This window comes from Sylvia atricapilla, chromosome 5, assembly GCF_009819655.1.
Source record: "Sylvia atricapilla isolate bSylAtr1 chromosome 5, bSylAtr1.pri, whole genome shotgun sequence".
NCBI lineage: Eukaryota > Metazoa > Chordata > Aves > Passeriformes > Sylviidae > Sylvia > Sylvia atricapilla.
The window spans coordinates 60391911-60412186 of record NC_089144.1 but is presented as its reverse complement, the minus strand read 5'-3'; the positions used below and the strand labels follow the sequence as shown (position 1 = coordinate 60412186).

The 20276-nt window shown below is 44.9% G+C and overlaps 1 protein-coding gene across 1 annotated transcript; it reads left to right on the top strand.

Moving 5' to 3' along the window:
- The first annotated feature begins 937 nt into the window (after positions 1-937).
- LOC136361643 (cystine/glutamate transporter-like) lies at positions 938-18936 on the top strand. Its single transcript, XM_066319687.1, has 14 exons — positions 938-1139; positions 1829-2107; positions 3870-4133; positions 6346-6472; positions 7228-7343; positions 8012-8137; positions 10484-10583; positions 10671-10715; positions 10914-11037; positions 11349-11452; positions 13324-13420; positions 14189-14338; positions 16621-16795; positions 17612-18936. Exons 3-14 carry the CDS (start codon positions 3941-3943, stop codon positions 17674-17676), a joined length of 1422 nt encoding a protein of 473 aa, XP_066175784.1. The 5' UTR covers positions 938-1139; positions 1829-2107; positions 3870-3940; the 3' UTR covers positions 17677-18936.
- The last annotated feature ends 1340 nt before the right edge of the window (positions 18937-20276 follow it).

Here is a 20276-nt window from a genome sequence, read left to right as displayed (position 1 = left end):
CTTCATATCATCAAGAGGTCCAGACTCACTGTACCATCAACCTGTTTTCCAGAAAATTTACCCCTGTCTGAAGGATAACTGGAAATGCCTAAATGAGATGATAGAAGCACTGTGACCCAGGCCAAGAGTAGTTTTGCTGTCATTGCAAAAAATTTTTTTCATCAAGACAGAAGTGTTAGGAAATAGTAGTCTTTTGATAGATGGGTCGCAAGGTGATATTTGTGAAACTGTAGAAAGAGAAACCGTTGGAAATTATTTTTACATTTACACCTAAGGCAATTGCATGGATTTATTACTGCATTTGGGGCTGCAAACCTGAGCCTGATTTATTAACTACTGTCCCTTTTGGTTTCTTATCCAGGGTGGCAAACCAGCTGTAGAACACTGAAAAGAAGTTGAGCTGCATGTCTTGTCCTTTCAGCCTGTTTCTTGTGTTCATTTTGGTCTGTAAACAAACATCTCTCAGGTCTCCTAAATAGATTTTCTGATTGAGTTCCCAGAACAGACCACCACCAACCTCATTAAAGCTTATTTATGTTACTTTCATGCATGAATAAAAAAGCTCTCATTCACTGCTGATTTTATTTAGTTAGATTCTGTGCCTTGTGGCGGACATTGAATTGGAGTGACATTTTTGGCACCAAAAAAGAAAAAATAGTGAGAACTGCAAGGAATAGTTTGATGCCTGCATCTTTTCCAGTATGAAAATGAAGAGGTTAACCTCTTCTTGGCTATATGATATTGACTGAGGACAAAAAGAAAATACAGCTGTAAATATTTAGGAATATTCCCTAGTAGCTGGGGTGGTTTTTAGGGGGTGGGTCGTTGAAATGGGACTCTGGAGGGACAATCTGTTTTCCCAGGGATGCCACCCGCTCCCTGCGTGATAGGAGGAGAAAGGTCACTCGTTCGAGGTCTCCGCTCCCAGCTGAGAGTGATACTGTCTCCCTCCTCTCCTTTTCCAGCTTGCTTGTTTATCTCACTAGCTTTTCATCAGAGTAACATTCATTCTGCCTCTGTGCTGAGCACAGTGGGTCCTGCTCTTGGCTGGGGCTTCTAGACACCACTACGAATAAGAGACATGATTCTCTCTTTACGCCTGTCTCCTCCCTCTCCGTCCATGCTCCAGTGCTCGTGAGGTAAGATTAACAGCTAAAAAACCCAAACCCAACAACAAAATCAGTGTAAATTCAGAACGAGGAAGGAAAGATGCAGCATATGTGAGAAGGAGTGAAATAGGTTTGAGTAGGGTTTTTCTCCAGCCCTGCTGACAGAGGATCTCTCTCATGTAGAGGTACTGCATTTTGGGACAAGAAGGATTTGAGCCTATCGTGTAAGTCAAAGGGGTGAACAAAAAGCAGCTTTGCCTGTTTCCTTTGTGCTAAGCACATTGTGAATATTCTTAAGCATTGCCACAAGGATTAACATCCCTGAATTTTAATGTGCCTGGTGCTGGAATTTAGCTGGAAAGCAGAGCAGGCAGGAATGGTCTCTCTGGGCTGTAGGCTCTGCTAGGTGACTCTTTGAAGTTCTATTCAATAGCTTTCTGTTACTCTTTATATTTTTTTCCCTTTTCCACCTTTTTTCCTTCTCCTTCAACCACTTCTGGAACAAGTACTGATACATTTCATGTTTCTCAAATTTGCTGGACTGGATTTTTTGTCGCCACGTACTTTTCCATGGCAGTAGTATTTAAAAAAAAAAAAAAGCGCATGGGGACAGAAGTACGGAGTTTGGTGTTTACTTTGGATCATTAACCTGGTCTGTAAATTTGATTTGATCTATCCTTTTTTTTTGTTCCTCCCCTGCTCTCTCTGTGTAATTTCAGAGCCTGCAAAGAGACGCTGTCTTCTGCAGCCTCGGGATCCCAGCAAGAAATGGGAGTCTGATGGATTGTAAATGCACCTGCTTTGTTTAAAACCCAGCCAAACAGATAAGTGCACTTTTAATTATCTCTGAATGGTGCTTTAGACACAGCTGTGCACAGCATCTCTCTTCAATTTGGTTTCAGTTTGGTGAGGCTCTGTGTTTCACCCCTGCAAATGAATGCTGTGTGGGTCTCATTTCAGCTGAGAAATACCAGACGATATTGGTATTTCACGTTAAGGTAATTAATTGGTGTCTGAGGGAGCTGCAGCTGAGGGGTTGGGAGGCTCCCAGGGGTCTGTCCCTGCTCTTTCAAAGCCACTGTCTCCAGCAGCCCTATGAGGTTTTGGGATTCTGAGGAGCAGCTCCAGGGGACCAGACGGGGCTGATGTGACCCATGTGAGCCTTAAAGAGTCCTATGGGACTCATTAGAGGTTTAATAACTAAACTTGGCTGGTTTGGTTGAGAAGATGCTTGTGCAGGCTTGGCACAATCTCAGAGAAACGAGCTCATGCTGCTGGCAGGAGAAAGGGCTTTCTGCATGTGCTTGTCATATGTGTGCAGAGAAAGTGATAACCCTGCTTATTCCAGACAGCTTCCAGGTGGGGAAAAAGCTGGGGATGGGGGAGAAAAGACCTTGGTTACATTGAGTTTACACAGGGCATGCAAAGGAGTATCATGAATGAATGGTAACAAGAGTTGTCCCCTCAAACTTAAGAAAGCATTTTTATCTCTCTACCGAGAAAGCAATTTCTGGCTGCTTAGGTCTAGAGCTGACCACCGTCTCCTTGTGGACACACCATTGCAATTACTAAATTATTCAAGAAACCCATAAAATAGGGTCTCATGTAAAGCCTAACCTTGCAATAATACAGAGCCATGGGGCTGGGGCTAATATTCACCATAATGCAATTTACTGTGTTAGAATAATGAAAAAAACATCACTGAAGCTGAGTGCAGGAGCATTGTTGGGGATGTGTGGCAGGAGGCTGGACAAGAGCCAAATTATCTACTCCATACTTGTCTTACCTGCTCTACCAGGGATAATTACTAGTGTAAAATGTCTACCTTACTATTAGGAAAACTACAGACAGGTTTGTTACAGCAAATTAGGCTGTAATAACTGACCTGAATTTGCCTTACTTAAGCAAAAGGTGAGTTTCTCGGTGAAGTTGCAAATTTAGGCGTGATAGAAAGAGACAGGAGAGACAAGGTGGGGAAGTGGGAGGTTGCTGCAGTTTGTGAGAACTAAATTGGGATCAACTCGTGATCCCTGAAGTGGCTGAAGTTCCTTCTTTTCTAGGAAAAACTTCACTGCTGCTATTACCAAGGAATGTTCTATATTAATAGAAGAAATGGCACATCTGTTAGTAATGACTAAGCTCTGTCTTACAACTGTAAACAGTGCTTATTTCTGACTCTTCAATACTTTGTAAGCAAAAAAGCTTGACACTATATTAAGAAACACTAATAAAATGAATCTCTAGAGAGAAAATCAGGGATAGTTCATTCAGCAAGGGTGGATAGGAAGTTAAAAAAGCTTAAATCCTCTTGGTGCACCAATGAATGTAGTTTAATGTTCTTCTAACCTCAGAGATTCTCAAGGTATTGATTGTTAGGCTTGCAACTTTAAATCTTTTCTGCCAGTGAGCTGAAATCCATGTATCTCCGTATTAGATCCCATTAAATTAACCCTAAGCTGACCAGTTCCAGTCTGGGCAATCTGACATTACTCGAAGTCAAATCTGGGAATCATCCTGAGATGTGGCTGGCATGCAATGTGTAACACTGTGCTGCGTGGAAGAAGCTGACAACACTTTAAGTGTCTCTTGGGAGCTGTACTGATGAGAGAGAGGATACCAAGGGCGTTCTAAGCACCTGTGGTTTGGCTAGTACCTCCTGCATCTGAGGAGAACAGATTCAACAGCTCCTCTTTTCTGCTTATTGAAAAAAATTTTGTCCAGAAAAGAAGATCCTTGAATCCCTAACTCCTTGTCTTACAGGTGAGCCTTGAGGACACTCGAGGAGACTAACTCCTGAATGTGTGGCCTTCCCCAGTGACTGGAAGAAAGCCATGGGGAAAGACAAGAAAGAAGAAGCCATCTTCCTGAGGAAGAAGATAACTTTGCTGCGGGCTTTCTCGCTGCTCATCGGCAGCATGGTTGGCAGTGGCATCTTTATTTCCCCCAAAGGAGTACTGGAAAACTCTGGCAGTGTGGGGTTCTCCCTGGTCGTCTGGTTCTCCTGTGGGCTCCTCTCCATGTTTGGTGAGTGCTGAGCTTTGGCAGCCTTTGCTTAAGCACCTGGGAGGTGAGGGGAGCCTGCATGTTTTTATCTTTAGAAAGTTGGGAGAGGAATGACCCCAAAATTCCTGGTTTCTGCTGCAACAAAGGTTTAAGAAGTCAGGAGGTGGTCACTAGGGGTTTTTAGTTCAAATGATTTCCCTGGGGTAATGGACAAACTTCCAGCACTTGTGAATATCAATTCCTGTACAAGTGCAGGGCAGGGCACTGACAGTGACTGCAAATGGTCTCTGCCAGGAAAGCTGGGAGAGAATGAGGGGACTCCTTCTGTAAGGTGGAAAGGACATGTAGGCACCTAAAAGGGAATCTGGGGGCTGTGCTGTGCTTTTCACAGACACTGTGCAGAGAGCAGGAAGAAAGAGTCCCAATATGCCACATGGGACCCCCTTCTGTCAGAGAGAATAGCTGGAGCAGAATGCCTGGGGAGCTGCAGGCTATGCCCAGGGTGGGTGTTGGGTGTCTAAGAAATGGTGTGGGTATGTCTGATGCTGCCCCACTTTCTTTCTGTTACTATTGGCTTGATTTCTGTCATTTAAGACCAGTCTTTTCTCACAAAAGGTTGTCATTTTGATGACAGTTTCATTCTAGTTCTTTTGAAATAACATAGCTCCTGTAAGTTACAGTGGATAAACCACATGGCTTTTAGTTTCTTTCATTAGCTGTATAAAATCACCATCTCAGAAACTCTCTAAAGGTGCTATTAGGACATCTGCAAGTTCTCCCAGCCCAGGAGAGTAACCTGATGCTTATTACAGTGGCTGACTCTAACATTCTTCTTCTGTTGTAACTTACTAAAAACAAACAAAAATCCAAAACCAGAACAAAAATCCACAAAAACCCAGCAAATCCCCCTGCCCAAAACACCAACCAACCAAAAACCCGCAAATAAAACAACAACAAAAAAACCCACCACAAAACACCAAGAAAGGAGAAATACTCCATGCCAAAAAACCCCACTTTGACACTGTGGAACGTACATGCAAGTTTAGAAATTGGGACATTCAATTGTTAATAGGGCAACAAGTTGTTCTTGTTCTTAGCATATGTGTAGCAATATTTCAGGTTGTAACCTCTGTGTGGTTTTTGGTGAATTATGCACTTCTGCTTAAAGAAAAGCTGACAATATAAAGTGAACATGGTGTTTCTTTCAACCAAGCAGAGCAGTAAATGATAATACATGTGCTAATCACATAGGCAAGCTCTGCACTTGCAAAGGTTTCTCCCTCTACAGCATCCTTTGATACACTCTGCTGGAAGGGCCTTGGGAGCCTCTTTATCAAGTGATGGCATTTTGTAGCTGGATTTGTTGGTTTGTTCTTCCCTTTTATCAACTTGATGACCTCCCCTGATCATTTTTCTGACACTTTTTTCATTATATTTAAAAGGCCTGCTTTCCTTTCTGCTTTTTTTTTTTTTTTTTTTTTCAAGTGGGGCATATATGGAAGTCCCATTGCATGAGTTCAGCAACACACTTATATGCATGCTTGAAGCATTTAAAGGGACCCACTGGAATAAACGAGATGACCTCTCTGCCTATATTTGATGCTTTGAACAGGAGTTCTGCACAATTTTTCCTACAGGGGAGGCAGGAAACATTGAGGTTGTCACCATCCTGCAGGACCTGAATATGGCATGATTGCCATGGGATTTGGAAGTGTGGCCATGTCACCACTGGATACAAAAGAGGGAAGGGATTTATGTGAAGATGCAAGATAAGGGCACAAAAACAAGGCTTGGGATCAAAAACATGAGTAGAATGACCAGTTCAGCCATGGCTTGTGGCTGAGCTGCTGCAGCTGCTTTGTAAACAGTATTTCACCAGTCTGACTGTGAGGAGAAGCAAGAATGCAGGGTATTTTTTCAAAGGAAACCTCTTACAGCTCTGTGCAGCATTTCTATCACACGCCCTTCTTTAGAGCATCCATGGAAATGTTGTAACATTAACCACAAAATAGAGAATTTCTTTCCACCTGACAGGTAAGCCAGTTGCTTCAAAACTTGCATCAAACCATGGCAGTCCACAAAACCAGGGAAAAGTGGTTCTGTTAAACCTCTTTTTTTCCCTCTTATTCACTACTTATTTTAAATGGATTTGTTCGATCCCTGAAAAATCACGCAGGAAAGGAAAAACTCCTGGGGTTATTTTCTTGGTACATTTCTACCTGAACTTTTCCAGGTGCCTTGTGTTATGCAGAGCTTGGAACAAGAATCACCAAGTCTGGAGGACATTATATCTACATTTTGGAGACGCTAGGGCCTCTGCCAAGCTTCTTATTCCTGTGGGCAGAGTTTTTTGCTATCAGGTAAGAGATTTGGTTTGCTTGCCTTTTCCTAGATGCAGTGATAATCTAAAATACCAAAAGTTACGGTGCCAGGTATATAGTCCAGGCAGTTTGTAAAGGAAAGAATAGAAACAAGTTGAATGATTTTTAAAGCTTTTTCAGTGATACAAGGAAAAAGATGAAATGTGGAAATAGTTACAAATGTTAAATGTGTTCTGTACTTCGAAGAATAGCTCTCTTCTCCCCTGGCAACATGTATCCCTCAAGAGCTGTGGTATATTTCATAGATTGGCAATAGATGCCAGATTTATTTCAGATCTTCCGTTTTCAGTGTGAAACATTTTTGGTTTCTCCAGATTCAGAAAGTGAAGACAACTTCCTGGCTTAGCCCCGAGTTAAATAATTTATAAAATTGTGAAGTACTCCTTTTATTAACATTAAAAAGGAAGTCCTCACCTCTCAATAACCTGTATCCTTCATGTAAGCTTAGATGAAGCAGAACATATGAACTACACTTGCATTGCTCAGTATGATTAATCTCAACTTTTGCTTTCAAGTTGGAAATTAATCATTTTGCAGCATGTGGTTTTTAACCCATTTACTGAGAAAAACCTATGAGAAAAACTCGATGGGAATTCATCTGCATGGGTGAGAGGATTAAGCCAGGTGGGGAAACTTGCTCCCCTTCCCAGTTCTTGTGCAGTTTTACTTCATGCCATTTTTCAGCCATCCTCAGAGCAGTTTCTGCTTGGTTCCCCCCACACTCCCCACTCCAGGCCTGCCAACAGTGCTGTGGTTTCCCTGGCATTTGGACGCTACATGCTGGAGCCGTTTTTCGCCCCCTGTGCTGCCCCCGTCCCTGCAGTGAAGCTCGTATCTCTCCTGGGCTACTGTAAGTACTAACACTTATGGGATTGTCCATCCTGGCCTGTGCCCTAGACTCAGAGCACTTATGGGGTGTTATTTCCTGGGACAACTGTGGGATAAGGGTCCTGTCTTGCCTCCTCAGTCAACCAAAATGTTCTGATTCAAGGTCATTGTGTTGGGCCACTGTATTTTCTAGGAAGAGGAATGGGCCTCCCTGTTGAGCAGCTGGAGCCCTAGGTAGGGGGATTTTGCCAGGTGTGGGAGCAGAAGCTCTCCATATATAATTGTGCAAAAGCCACGAGTTGTGGGTGTAAGGCTTGAGGTTTTGGGCTCCTCTCCTGGTGCATCAAGCACATGAAGCTGTCCTGCCCGCCCCAGGCTGGTGTGGACTGGCACAGGGAATGCTGTGAAGTGGGCTGCTGAGGTGTCACACACCTTTCCCCCATGCAGGTGTGGATCACTCAGCAGAAACCAGGTTCCTATTGCCTTTTAGGAGCATAAGTCAGCTCCCCCTTTAAACACTGTGTGCTGGACCACACCCATGTTTTCTGACATGTCTCACCCCAGGCATCCTCTCTAAGGCATAAAGATTCGGCCTTCCCCCAGCATCCCTGGGGCAGGGAGAGCTGCTGTATTTTTCCCTGTGTGTGTTGAGCTCAGGCTGCAGCCGTAGCAGTGTTGTTTTCTCTCCAGACACGGTCCTCACCCTCAATTCCTGGAGCGTCACCTGGAGTGCGCGGCTGCAGACGGCTCTCTCCGTTGTCAAACTCCTGGCTCTTGCACTCATCATCGTGCCAGGGATGATGCTGCTGGCCCAGGGTAGGTGTTGCTGCACGGCTGCTTGATGTGTCCCTCATCATGGCTTTTATCAGTCCCAAGTGACAAGTGTGGTGCTCACTCAGCTGGCAGGAGCTTTCTATGTCCACGTGCCAGATGTGAATTAGCTGGGAGCTGAAACCAGCGTAGCTGGCACAAGCTGGCACCTTGCACTGGGCTGATGCACCTGGCCCCTGGGTGGGCCTTTCTCCAAAATTTAGTGGTTCTGAATGCCAGAGGATGTGTGATCCTACCCAGGGTCATACAGGCACCTTCCTCTGCAGATGGTCTTTCTTTGGAGTCTGACTTAGCTCTTTCCAGTGTAGCTTGAAATCTTTCCAAAGCAGCATATGTTTGATGGACATTTAGGATATGTGACAGCATCCCCTGTGCCAGTCACAGCTGTACAATGAGTTATCAGCCCTCAGCTGAGCCCTGGCAGTGTCATCTCTAATCCTTCTGTGGTATAAGCTAATGTTTTTTACCTACAGATTGAGATGGGTGGTAATTTAGTCAATTTGCAATGAACTTGGTACAGGATTTCATGCCTGCATGCAGAGTGGGGGAGAAAACCCCTACCAGTAGTATCTTCTGTGAACGATACAAGAATATTGGCTTTAATCCAAGCCTCAGTTTATAAAAAAACCCAAGGCACTCCCACTCAAGGGATGAATCCTGCTCCCTCTTCATGCTGTTACCTTCTTCTGCAGAGAAAACACCACAGGCAGTGGGCTTCGTGTTCATGTTTCTCTTTCTGATGTCTGGAGCTGGCTCATTTGAGCATGCAAAGCTCCCCCTGGGCTGGCAGCCTTCTGTACTAAAGGACTGCCCTGCAGCTAGGAATCCCCAGCCATTATTATTGGGAATGCCTTCAAATGACAATCTGGAGCCCTGGCACCTGTCCTCTGGTGGGGAGGATAAGTGCAGGTGACATCTGGAGGGAGAATTCACCAAGAGACTCCAGTATGAGAGGTTGTATTTCATGTGGCTCATGGGGGACTATAAATTGCTCATTAATGCATTGCAGGCAATAAATCCTCTTCATGCACCATCACTTACCAGCCGTCATTTTAGAATGTAATAAAAGTACCTCAGTAGGCCCACTCCTATACTTTGCGTTAGTTTTCTTCAAACGTATTTTCAAATTGATTTCCTTTTATTTTTGGGCTTAAAAATCACTTTTGTGCTTCTAAATAATTTTGCCTGATTCCTCTGCTTTGTGCTGCTTTTTTTTTTTTTTTTTTTTCTTTTGATTGCACTTCTTTCCTTTCCTCTGCTATTACCTTCTCTTTGGCTCAGGCTCATATTAGAGACTTGCTGGGCCAGTGTTTCAAACCCAAGTGCCCAAATTCTGTCACTGAACTTCTTGCAGAAGCACCTCCCTAGAAGTGGTCTGACTTTCTCCATGTGCTCCACGCCATGTCACACCTTGCCTGGTGAAGCCCAACTCGGCAAGCAGCTCACACCTTAGACAGCTTATTATGGAAAATTGAACATAGATGTGGAACCAAACCTTGAGTTTGAAAATGTGGGGAATGCAATTCCTTTTGACTCTGTTCAAATGAGAGGCCATTCAGCATTTCTCTCTTCCCTAATTTTTTTTTTATTTGTTTCGAGAAAATCCTGATTTTGATTTGTTGTTGTTGTTGTTTTGCTTTGTTATTTTTTTGAGCAGAGAACTTGAAGGAAAAATAAGGGGGTTGGTAAATATCTGAGACACCTCTACTTCAAAAACTTTATTTGCTTCACCCTCTGTGTCCTTCCCTGTGGGTGTGTGAGTGGTGGTGGGTTGGGCTGGCAGGTCCCTGCTCCCATCCCCTGCTCCAGCCTGGTTCCCATGCTCTGGCCAGCACAGGGCTGGGGTCACTGCTGCAGCAGCAGGACAGAGCACAGTGAGAGCCGAGTTAGCTGCCTCACTGGCTGCACCACATCAAAGAGGAGTGTGTGTCCAGCTGCTGAGGGGGCTGGGGACGGAACATGGGGATCAATCCAACAACTTGATTTTGGGCCTAAAGAAAGGAGAGGACGACGTGGATCCTCTAGTCTCCATGATCTGTTCCCACAGCAGGGTCTGTTGGAAACAACTAGCTCTTGTTGTTGCCCTTCCTGAAATGCCTACCATAGCTGGACAAGGGATAGATTATTTTTTTTTCATGTCACTGTAGGAAAGTAAACATATCAGCAACAGCACTGAAATTAAAGCAATGAAATGAATTTGAATACCCTGCTCCAAGGAAATCACAATCTTCCCAGGTCTGGGCAAAAGGTACAAGGGATGTTATGCAGCAGGGAAGGAAGCTTGTCTCTGACATTTTCCTGCTCTGTGTCCGTTGTTTATCTCCTCTGCAGGCCACACCGTGAACTTCCAGGATGCTTTTGACAGCCGCTCGCTGGTTCTGGACAAGCTCCCCCTGGCTTTCTACGCAGGCATGTTCGCGTACTCCGGCTGGTAGGTGCGATGGGAGGGCTCCACGGGCAGCACACAGGTGCCCTCAGCACGACTCAGACTCTCACCCCGTCTCTTCCCGTCGTGCAGGTTTCAGACCAGCTTTGTGCGTGAAGAGTTGGTCAAACCTGAACGGTAAGGCTGGGAGGAAGCTGCCTGGGTTACCAGCCTCGGGGGCCCTGCAGCTTTCCCAAGTGCAGTACAGGAGGAATAAGTGTGTGGCTTCACCTGACTGCAATCAGTTTTACTGCCAGATAAAAAAAATTTGCAGTAATACTGTGCATAACAAGGGATAGCAGTTCTCTGTTGTGTGTGTGTTCCCCTTCCTTGTAGAAATATCCCCCTGGCTGTCATCGTCTCTGTGATCACAGTAATCGTGGGGTACATGCTCACCAACGTCTCCTATTACACAGTCCTGGGAACACAAGATGTTCTGGCTTCTCCTGCTGTGGCTGTGGTGAGTTGTCATTGCTGTTGTTATCTCCTTAGTGTGGCCAGCTTGTGCTGTGATCATGGCAAGTCTTTCAGAGATGGTTTTCCTGTAAAATGTTTTATTGCTTTGTAATTTCTCTGGATTACTGGACAACAGTAAATTCTTCTTGTCATGCCTAAAAGGTAATGAAAAATAACCTGTAGATGACAGTAGAAAAGGTGAGATTTATGACTTCTATATTACTCCCTCAATGGAAGAAATGAAATTTTTTTTGACCCTGATGTCACCTAGAGATCACCACATGTTCCCTAAAATCATGTTTGCTCTTCCTCCAGAGCTTTGTGCAGCGAGCCTTCAAAAGCCTGATCTCCGTGCTCCCTGTCCTTGTTGCACTGTCCTGCTTTGGAACCATGAACGGAGGAATCTTCACATTTTCAAGGTCACATCCCTAAGGATCTATCATGCTGTTTGCTCACTGAATGTGAAGGAAGCGTCACCAACCTGTGCAACTACTCATCCACACAGTAGCATTTTAGCTACTCTTGTGGGAAAAATAAGGCCTTTGACTCCAGGTTGTCGGCTACAGGATGGTCCCTTTTGGCTAAGAGTCTACCTTTTCTATTTCTGGCCAGGCCCAGACTTTGGTATCCAGGACTGGTCACAAAGATTTTTATCTTCTCCCTTACCCTTCAGTTTAAATCCACAGTTTGAAGTGAAATGTCAGTGTTTCTGGTGAACTAAAGGCTTTGTTGATGTTGGCCGCTGCTCAGTGAGCTTGAGTCTTCTTCCACTGGGTTGACCCAGCTGTGCTGCTGGAGGGCATGGGATCCCTCTGTTGTGAGGCTCTCTAGGCAAACTCTCCCTTGAGGACTTTGCTTTGAAGTCAATGAAATGTCACTGGGATGGGATATTCCTAAGGCAATAGTCAAGGTTCAAGAAGTCTTGTTATAGCAATAAGGAAAGCTTTGTTCCGTGGGAAAATAAACTTGCCAGCTTCATGTCTGCCGCACTCCATGTCCTTGTGGGAACCTTGAAACTGGAGAGAAGGGCAGACCTTATGAAGAAGTGTGTTGTGCTGGTCCTGTGGAGCTTAACAAACTCTCTGCCTTGGGTTCTGCTTCACAGCTTTGATTGCAAAGGGAAAAATCAGTTGATCTGAAAGGAATGTTTCATAGCCTGAAAGCTAATGAATTATCTGATCCATTACCCTGAATCCCTGTATTAAATACAGGTGTGGATGATCCTTCCCATTAGCTACTCTAGATAATGGCTTTCTTTGAGGATGAGAAGTCTCTGGACAGCACAGAGGTTCTTCGTGTCCCCTACTGACCTTCCCTCCCCCATCCTGGCACCATTAACATAATCACTGCAGAAAGTCCATATAAACACTGATGGGGCCTCCCTGGCTGCCTGCCAGCCACACCCCTGCAAAGCCACAGAGACAGCAATAAAACCAGTTGTACGCTTGTGCCCCAGCTGCTTGGGGCCCTGCTTCAGCCCAGCTGATGCTCTGGCATGGTTTGTTTGAGGACATTAAGTTTATGAAATTGGATGTGATTGTCTTCTCCCTAATTGCTATTTCACGAGTCAAAGGAGGGATGCAGGCAAGGAACTTTCTGCTCTCATTTTGTAGCTGTTCTTGTGTGTAGCTCGTCTCTTGGCAGTATGACAAACTGTACTTTCCAACAGCTGACCAGAGGAATGGAAATCATCTGTCATTTGAGGAGATTGCACTTTATTTTTTCTATATATGCACATATAAGAATATAGGCTTCAAAACTGGCAGTCCCCTTTTGTAAGACTCACCAGCTTCTCTTACAAATGACTGAACTTTATGATCCCTCCACTTCCTTTTCACTGGAAAGATTAATTCTTTTTCTGATGGCAAGAGACTTTCTTACTCTTTCTTCCAGTCTGAGCTCATTCATGGCACTTTGGATTTGCCCAAAGGTCTCTGCTAGTGAGGTGCCCAAGGAGACACTGCCAGTGGTCCTGATGGTGGGCTCTGAACTGCCTTGAACTGGTCTTGGGAGAGCTATGGGAACTCAACCTTGGTTTTCTTCCAAATGCCCCCAAAGTGGCACTCAGAACAACTTGGTCTAGTGGAAGCTGTCCCTGCCCGTGGCAGAGGAGTGGATTCCTGCCCAAACCAAACTTCCTATGAAGTTGCAGCTAAAGGCAGAACTGTGGCCTTGAACAGCAGACTTGTGCTGGGGAAGGGAGCGGGTGCCTTGATGCCTCAAGTCAGTCCATGAATTTTCTAATGTGAATGTAGAATGTTAATATACAGGGCTCCCTGTCTTTTCCCAGGACTCTGTTTGTGGCTTCCAGGGAAGGGCAGTGGCCTCCTCTCTTCTCCATGATCCACATTCGAAGGCATACCCCCCTTCCTGCTGTCATGTTAATGGTAAGGAAATCTGGCTGCATGTGACATGCCCTGTTCTTTTGCTGCCTTGCCTTTCTTGCAAGGACTGGATAAACTGAGAGTTTTAAGGGGTGTTGAGACATTAAATTACCCGCTGAAAAATAAAGAAGGCAGGATACAGGAAATGGCTGCAAAGTATTAAGTCCCATTGAGCCAGCAGTGTTATCCAAATGTACAACCTTGAAGTCCCTGCCTTATAACATTAGACACCTTTTTTAAAAAGTACAGTCCCTACCATCTGCCACAGGTGCTGCTTGATATTGCCTTATGAAAATACCTCTGCCAGGCTTTGGCTCTTTTTAAATTGAAAGTTCCCAGGTGTGGTGGAAATGCAGAGAATGAGCATTTGTAGAGATGGTCTGGTCTCATGTTTTGGTTTGTTCAGGGTTTTTTTTATGGCAGTGGTCCAACTCCATCCCAACTGTGGTGCAGTGCCTGTTGGAGCTTGGCTGACCTGCTAAAAACTTAGCAGATGTCATTGTAGATAGCCTCTCTACCAGCAGTACAGGCTTTTGGATCAGGCATGCTTTAATTGCCCTGGCCTAGACATGAAGATGCTGCTGATCTTGAAATTATCACTCTTTCCTGTAGCGCTACAGAATAGTGCCTTTAGGTCTTTTGCCTTCAGTCTGTGACACTTTTGTAAAGCACTCTGACTTCCAAAATGTTGGGGCTGTAATGTAGCTGCAGGGGGGTTGGGGGAGGTGATCCACGGCTTTAACGACTGTATTTCATATCCACAATGCTCAGTTCCCTTTGGTCACTGCCATGGTGTGCATTGGAGACATCTACCATCTACTGAACTTCTTCAGCTTTTCCCGATGGCTCTTCATAGGATTGGCCACCCTCGGGCTCATCGTCCATCGCCACCGGCACCCGGAGCTGCACAGCCCCTTCAAGGTAAATGCACAGCACACACCTGGCTGCCAGGAATGTGCAGGCCTGTCATTCTTCTCTTTGATTTGGTAATAATTACAGCATTACATGGCCATGGTTGCCTTTAGGCTCTAAGGGGTTTCAGTCCCTGATGCTTAGTAATGCCTATGGGGAGCTCCTGAAATTGGTTGATGTGCCCAAACAGCCAGATGTGGCAAATCCTATAAAGCCAGTTCTCCATGGAGTCACCTGATGCATCTGTTAGAAGACAGCTTACTACGGGGGACAAAGTTTCAGACTTGGAACTGGGAGATGTACAGAGAGCAGTTCTCTTGCTCATCTCTTGTGTGCTACAAGAAGGGACTCTTGCCTGGATCTTATTTCAGTGGTCGGTAAGTCTCAGCTCTAGCTGAGAAGCAGGAAGGTGTCAGGCCTGGGGGAAAAGGAGCACGGGTGGAGGGGTCCTGGGAGCAAACCCGACTTGGGAGGAATCATCTGCTGGTATGGAAATATTGTCTCATGTAAAGCAGTGGGCCCCTCTTGTGGCCTTTCTCACTGCTGAGTGCTGGGACTCCCCTCATGTCAGCAGGGGATGCTGGAGCTGGTGCTGGAGCAGCTTTTCCTGTGCTTGGGCACCTCTCCCACTGCCCGATAAGGTGCGGAAGGCATCAATTGGGGCGGTGCTTGAGGCGGGCGCAGTTTGCTCCTGGCCCTGGTCGCTCCTGCATGGTGCCTCCAGCCAGCAGCTCCCGGGGAAGGGAGAGGACCTCCGGGGCCGCTGGCACTGGCAGCTCGGGGGACAGGAACACTTCCCGCAGGGCCCCTCTGTGAGCTGGGCGCGTCCGCCTGCCAAGTTTGGGGCAATTTTTCTTCTCGGTCTTTGCATTTAGCAGAGATCTTGAGGCCTCCCAGTTTGTTGTTTGGCTGCACTTGTGTACTCCCCCAAAACCAAACTGATTAAGTTTTTAGCTTTTATTTCAAACCAAGCTTCTCAGGGGAGATTTATTAGTGGGTGGCACTGCTGATGGTTTTAGGTGCTGAGATTTTGCCCTGCTTTTCTTCAGACGAGGATTCAGACTTCTAGCGGCTCCTAAGCTCTGATTAAACGAGGGAGGGAAATACTGATCTTTTGGTCAGTTCGGCCGATTGCCCTCGCTCCTTTTCCCTGGTTTTTATCAGTTCTGTGCAGGAGGGAAGGGCTGCGCGGGCCCGTGCTGCGCTCTAGTGGCCGCACACGGGCCGCCCGCTGGAGAGCAAAGCGTGGCATCCTGTGACAGTGCTGGCACTTTCTCCCCGGAATTTTGAGTTAAAAACGGTGACAGAACACCGAAAAGAGGAGGGAGCAGTCCTCTCGAACACCTCTCGAGCAGAAGTGCAGCGTGAGTGTGTACATGTAGGAGTGGCTGGCAGGGGATGCTCTGGCTGGAAACACAAGAGTACCTAAGTTTGATGGCTGGATGGCTGCCATACCTAGAGTAACTGATCTCTTCCAACTTGGCATGTTGAGCATCCAAAATACAATCTTTATTACTGGTAAAGGTTGTCACCCTATATGAGAGCAGCTCCTTCATTCCATCAGCCATGGCAAGGAGTTTCTTGGCAGAGTTTGGATGCAGAGACAGAGGGAGTGTTTCACAGTTTTATTATTTATTGCTGTCTTCCTATTTGCTCTCCAAATAACCCAGATGAATTGGCTCGCCCAATAGGGTATGGCTGAAGTGCTGAGTGCAGCTTTGATTTTCACCATGGTGTCTCTGAAGCTTAAGTTCTTGGTGCAGGTACTACAGAGACACGGATAGGGAGCCTGGTTTGTCTTGGTTTTATCACTATGAGTCTCAGGCAAACTGGAAGCAGGTCAACATGAGTCATGAGTTCTATAAGCAAAGAACAGTTTGGTTCAAGTGTCACTTCTTGCTTGGCTTCAGATTTTCTCTCAGGTTTTTCTCTCACCTTGCCTTAGGTGGCATGTAGGTATGTGTGCATGTGCATGCACAGAGCAGAATATTGACAGAGCTGTGGAGCGTAGGTGACTTCTCCCCCTGCTTGACTTCCAGTTGCAAGTGAGGTTTAGATTTTGGTATACATGAATGTAGGAGGCATACACCTCACAGGACACGCTTGGCTCTGACTGAGGCTCATGCAATTGCTTGCAGTCTGTTTGTACAGAAGCACTCTGCTGGACAGAATACGATTCTTCTTATTTTCTTTAAATGGAGAAATCACTACAGTGTGTGCTGGCATATGCAGAGACTGATTGGCTACAGCCACCAGTTTTCCCTGATAGTCTTCTGTGCTCTTTTCCCCAGGTTCCCCTGTTTGTTCCTGTATCTTTTACCATCATCTGCCTCTTCACAGTGGCAATGTCTTTCTACTCAGACCCTGTGAACATTAGCATTGGATGCACCATGGTTTTGAGTGGTTTTCCAGTCTACTACCTCATAATCCACAGGCAGATGTCAGACCGCTGCCGCAACCTGTTTTGTAAGTATGCATTTGACTTTCAGTACTGTGGACCTAAGGGTTGGGATGCTGGTTTGTTCCCAGGGCTCATCTCTGATGCAGATTTCTCCTTGACCAACAGACCTCATGAAACCTAAATTATGACCCCTGGCACCTCTCTGGTGCCTTTCCCAAGGCACAGCCTCCACAGGCAAATTCGTTTTAACAAAGACAAGGCTGAGATCTGCCAAGAGGGGGAACAGAGAGGGTCGCTTTTCCATGCCAGCCCTGGTATCTACTAAACTTTATAATGTCTTTGAGATCACCAGCTCTGGATCAAATTTTTCTGACATGGAGTAAAAAGACCAAAAGTTAGGATGGAAAGACTACAGGCAGATGTTGTAACTCCGTGCACAAACTTATTTGCTGAAAGGCTGGGGAGGGGACTGCTAGGAGAAGAGTATTGCCAGTGGTCTCTCAGCTTTGTGAAGAGGCCAGGATGGTTTGGGCACAAATGTAGCTGTGGAAATGAAGTACATCTCCACCCATGCAGTGTCTTGTACAGATTTCCTTTGGATGTAGGCATGGTGGCACAAGTTTATTTTAAGAAATCAGAGCCTGGCTTTGAGTTTAATGTGTCATTTCTGTTCCAAGTCTTGTTTTCTTTTGATTTGATGTTGGGTAGAGGTGCATCAGTAACCACTGAATAGAAGAAAACACACAGCAAAAAGTAGGAAACAGATACAGTGATCTGCCAACATAAAGTGCTCCAGCCATCAGTGCTGATGCTCTGATTTTCTGTCGTATCTCAGGATTTCCTCTGGACTAAGTTTCCTTCCTTTTTTTCCACCCTTCCAGATTATCTTACACACAAACTACAGTTACTGCTGGAAGTTGTCCAACAAGAAATCAAGACTTATTGAGAAAATCATCAGAACTCACAGAAGACAATAAAAAAATCTACTTACACCATTTTTGACACCTTTGATTGATCCTACCAAAAGCAGGCCATGTTTTTTTATTCTTTTTAGTCAGTGCAAATGAGGATGACTCTGAGCCAAAACCTTGCTGCAAGTGTTCCTTGCCAATCGGGATCTGTTCATGCCCTTTTCTTTTTTTCAGAAGAGCAGACAAGTTCTGTGAAATGAGCTTGCAGAGTGTCTTTCAAACTAAGATCCTTATTTTGCAGCCTAGCTCAGTCCTGAGTAAAACTGTGAGAGAGTGTGTATGTGTGTGTACAGAGACAGTATTTTGTTTTCTTAGCTTGGCAAATAAAGGAAGTGGGCATGTTGCAGAACTCAGAATCCAATACATGGAAGCCAAATGCAAGTTTCAAGCAGAACCACTATCGTAGCCTTGTTGTGGACAAGGGGAAGGGTTGGAGAGAGCAAACTTGAGATAAGGCAGATTAAATGGAAAGGGACATGCAGGGGGATAAAATTTTATTCATCAGAAAGTGCAGATTGAGCTAATGAGACAATATTTGAAATTCAAGTATTAGCAAAGTAAGGTCAGAATGTTTTGCTTTGATTTTTGTAAAATCAGAATGAATTTTTTTAGCTTTGAAATAATCTTTCAACTTTGAGTTTTACTTTTCTGAAATTTAATTTTAAAATGTAAAAATGCATTTTTAAAAAAATCAGTTAAATATCAACTAGAATATGACAGAATAGATCCTGGTCCCTCCCTAAACTTCCCAGACCCACTCCTCACAGTGAAGTTGAAAACTCAGAATTTGGCCTAGCTCCAGTGAATTACAATTCCTCCTTTAATTAGACAGGACCACTGATGAGACTTGGGCAGATTCTTGAATAAGTGCATCTTTTGGTGCTGTAAGAAGACATGAGTGACTTCACATCCAAGCTTTAACTTGACAATTGCACATGACTTGCTGATTTAATCCATAAGTGCTCATTTGAACTAATGGCATAAGAAAGGTTTCCATTATTGGATTACTTTGGTTTACATTATTAATGTGGCAATGTTATGCCCAGATAAAACAGCTATTAGCTATTTACAGTCACATAATTGTTAAACGGTTCCTAAAAGATGGGAAGTAGTATGCTGAGACTCCTCTAATGACTGCTGGAAAGAGGAACAGCAGAATGTGGAGTGGTTTTTAACCCTTTGTATCAAACATTTATATACTGAAAATAAAAACAAAGTACCCTTTACAAATCCAATGTTATCTACTGAAATGTGTAAAATTTTGGAACTAAAGTTGGGTTTTTCCAAAGCAATTGAGAATTATTATTCATGTAATGACTGCTTCCAGTTCCTGTGCTGAATTGAGCTGGGACAGCAGCAGTGTGGTTGCAGGGCTTGTTTCCCCCACTACTCTCCCACAAATTAATTTACAAGCTGCTGGACATTGTCCAACATGAAATACAGCCTCACTGGGAAAATCCTCACAGTGGAAACCATCACAACCTACAGGAGAAGGTACTGGCTTTAAATGATAGAATGGATTCAAGTGCGATCTGGAAATGCTTCCAGGCTCCCAGACAAGAGCCAATCCCTCCTCATGCCAGCTTTGCTGAAGCTGAACCCCCTGGCACACCTTCCCACAGCACCCCAGTGGTGGACCAGGACTCAGTGTGTGTGGCTGGGGAACCAACTCGAAGACCTTGCAGAACCAGGTGAGCTCACTCACCCCATTTCCTGAGTCCACCCACTTAGATACTGGTTTGGGGGATTATACACATCTTAAGGTAGAAGCGTGAGGTACTGTCAGCCCGGTCCCAGACTGCGAAACCCATGTGAGCACAGTGTGTCCAGGTTGTAGCATCAGGACTCTCACATCAAACCTTGGAACAGTCTGAAATTGCAACAGAGCTGCTGTATGCCACAGAGGCACAGACAAAGGGTGTCTTTGCCCCTTCTTTGTCCGCTTCCTCTGAAGAGAAAAAGTGAGCAAGAATTGAAATTCTTAGGAGGAAACTAAGTTACAGTACCTGCTGGACCGTGGTCTCTTTATAAAGGATAAAATTTGACATATGCTGGGAAACCACAGTTGGGTGCCTCTGCTGACTGCGCAGAGCTCGTGATCTTGCAGGGCTATAAGCATAGGATATCTCCTCTGAGACCTGTTCCGTTCCCAGATACTGGAAATGCAGACAGATGTAGTACCATGGTTCAGAAATCAGAGATTCAACAGCTCCACAGATGACATTGCAATTAAAAGGGAAAAAAATAAAAATTATGTTTGGAAGGTATTGGTTTACAGTGAGCTCAAGTTTCCAGTTTGTGCAGAGTTTTTTGTTTTTAGAGAGGATGGTGTGTTGCTCCCAGTAAAGATATGTAAACATTTTCTAGCAAGCCAGAATGCTCTTCCTAAAGCTGCTGAATGCTCTTCCTAAAGCTTCCTAAAGCTGTCTCATGTCTGCTGAAACTCTTATGCCTCAGAAATGAAAGAAGTGAAAGAGAGTGAGTTCATAATCACATTTGTGGCATTGTTTTTTTGTTTTGGTTTAGTTTTTTAGTTTTTTGTGTCTGTGCGAAGGGTTTTGTTGGGTTTGCTTAC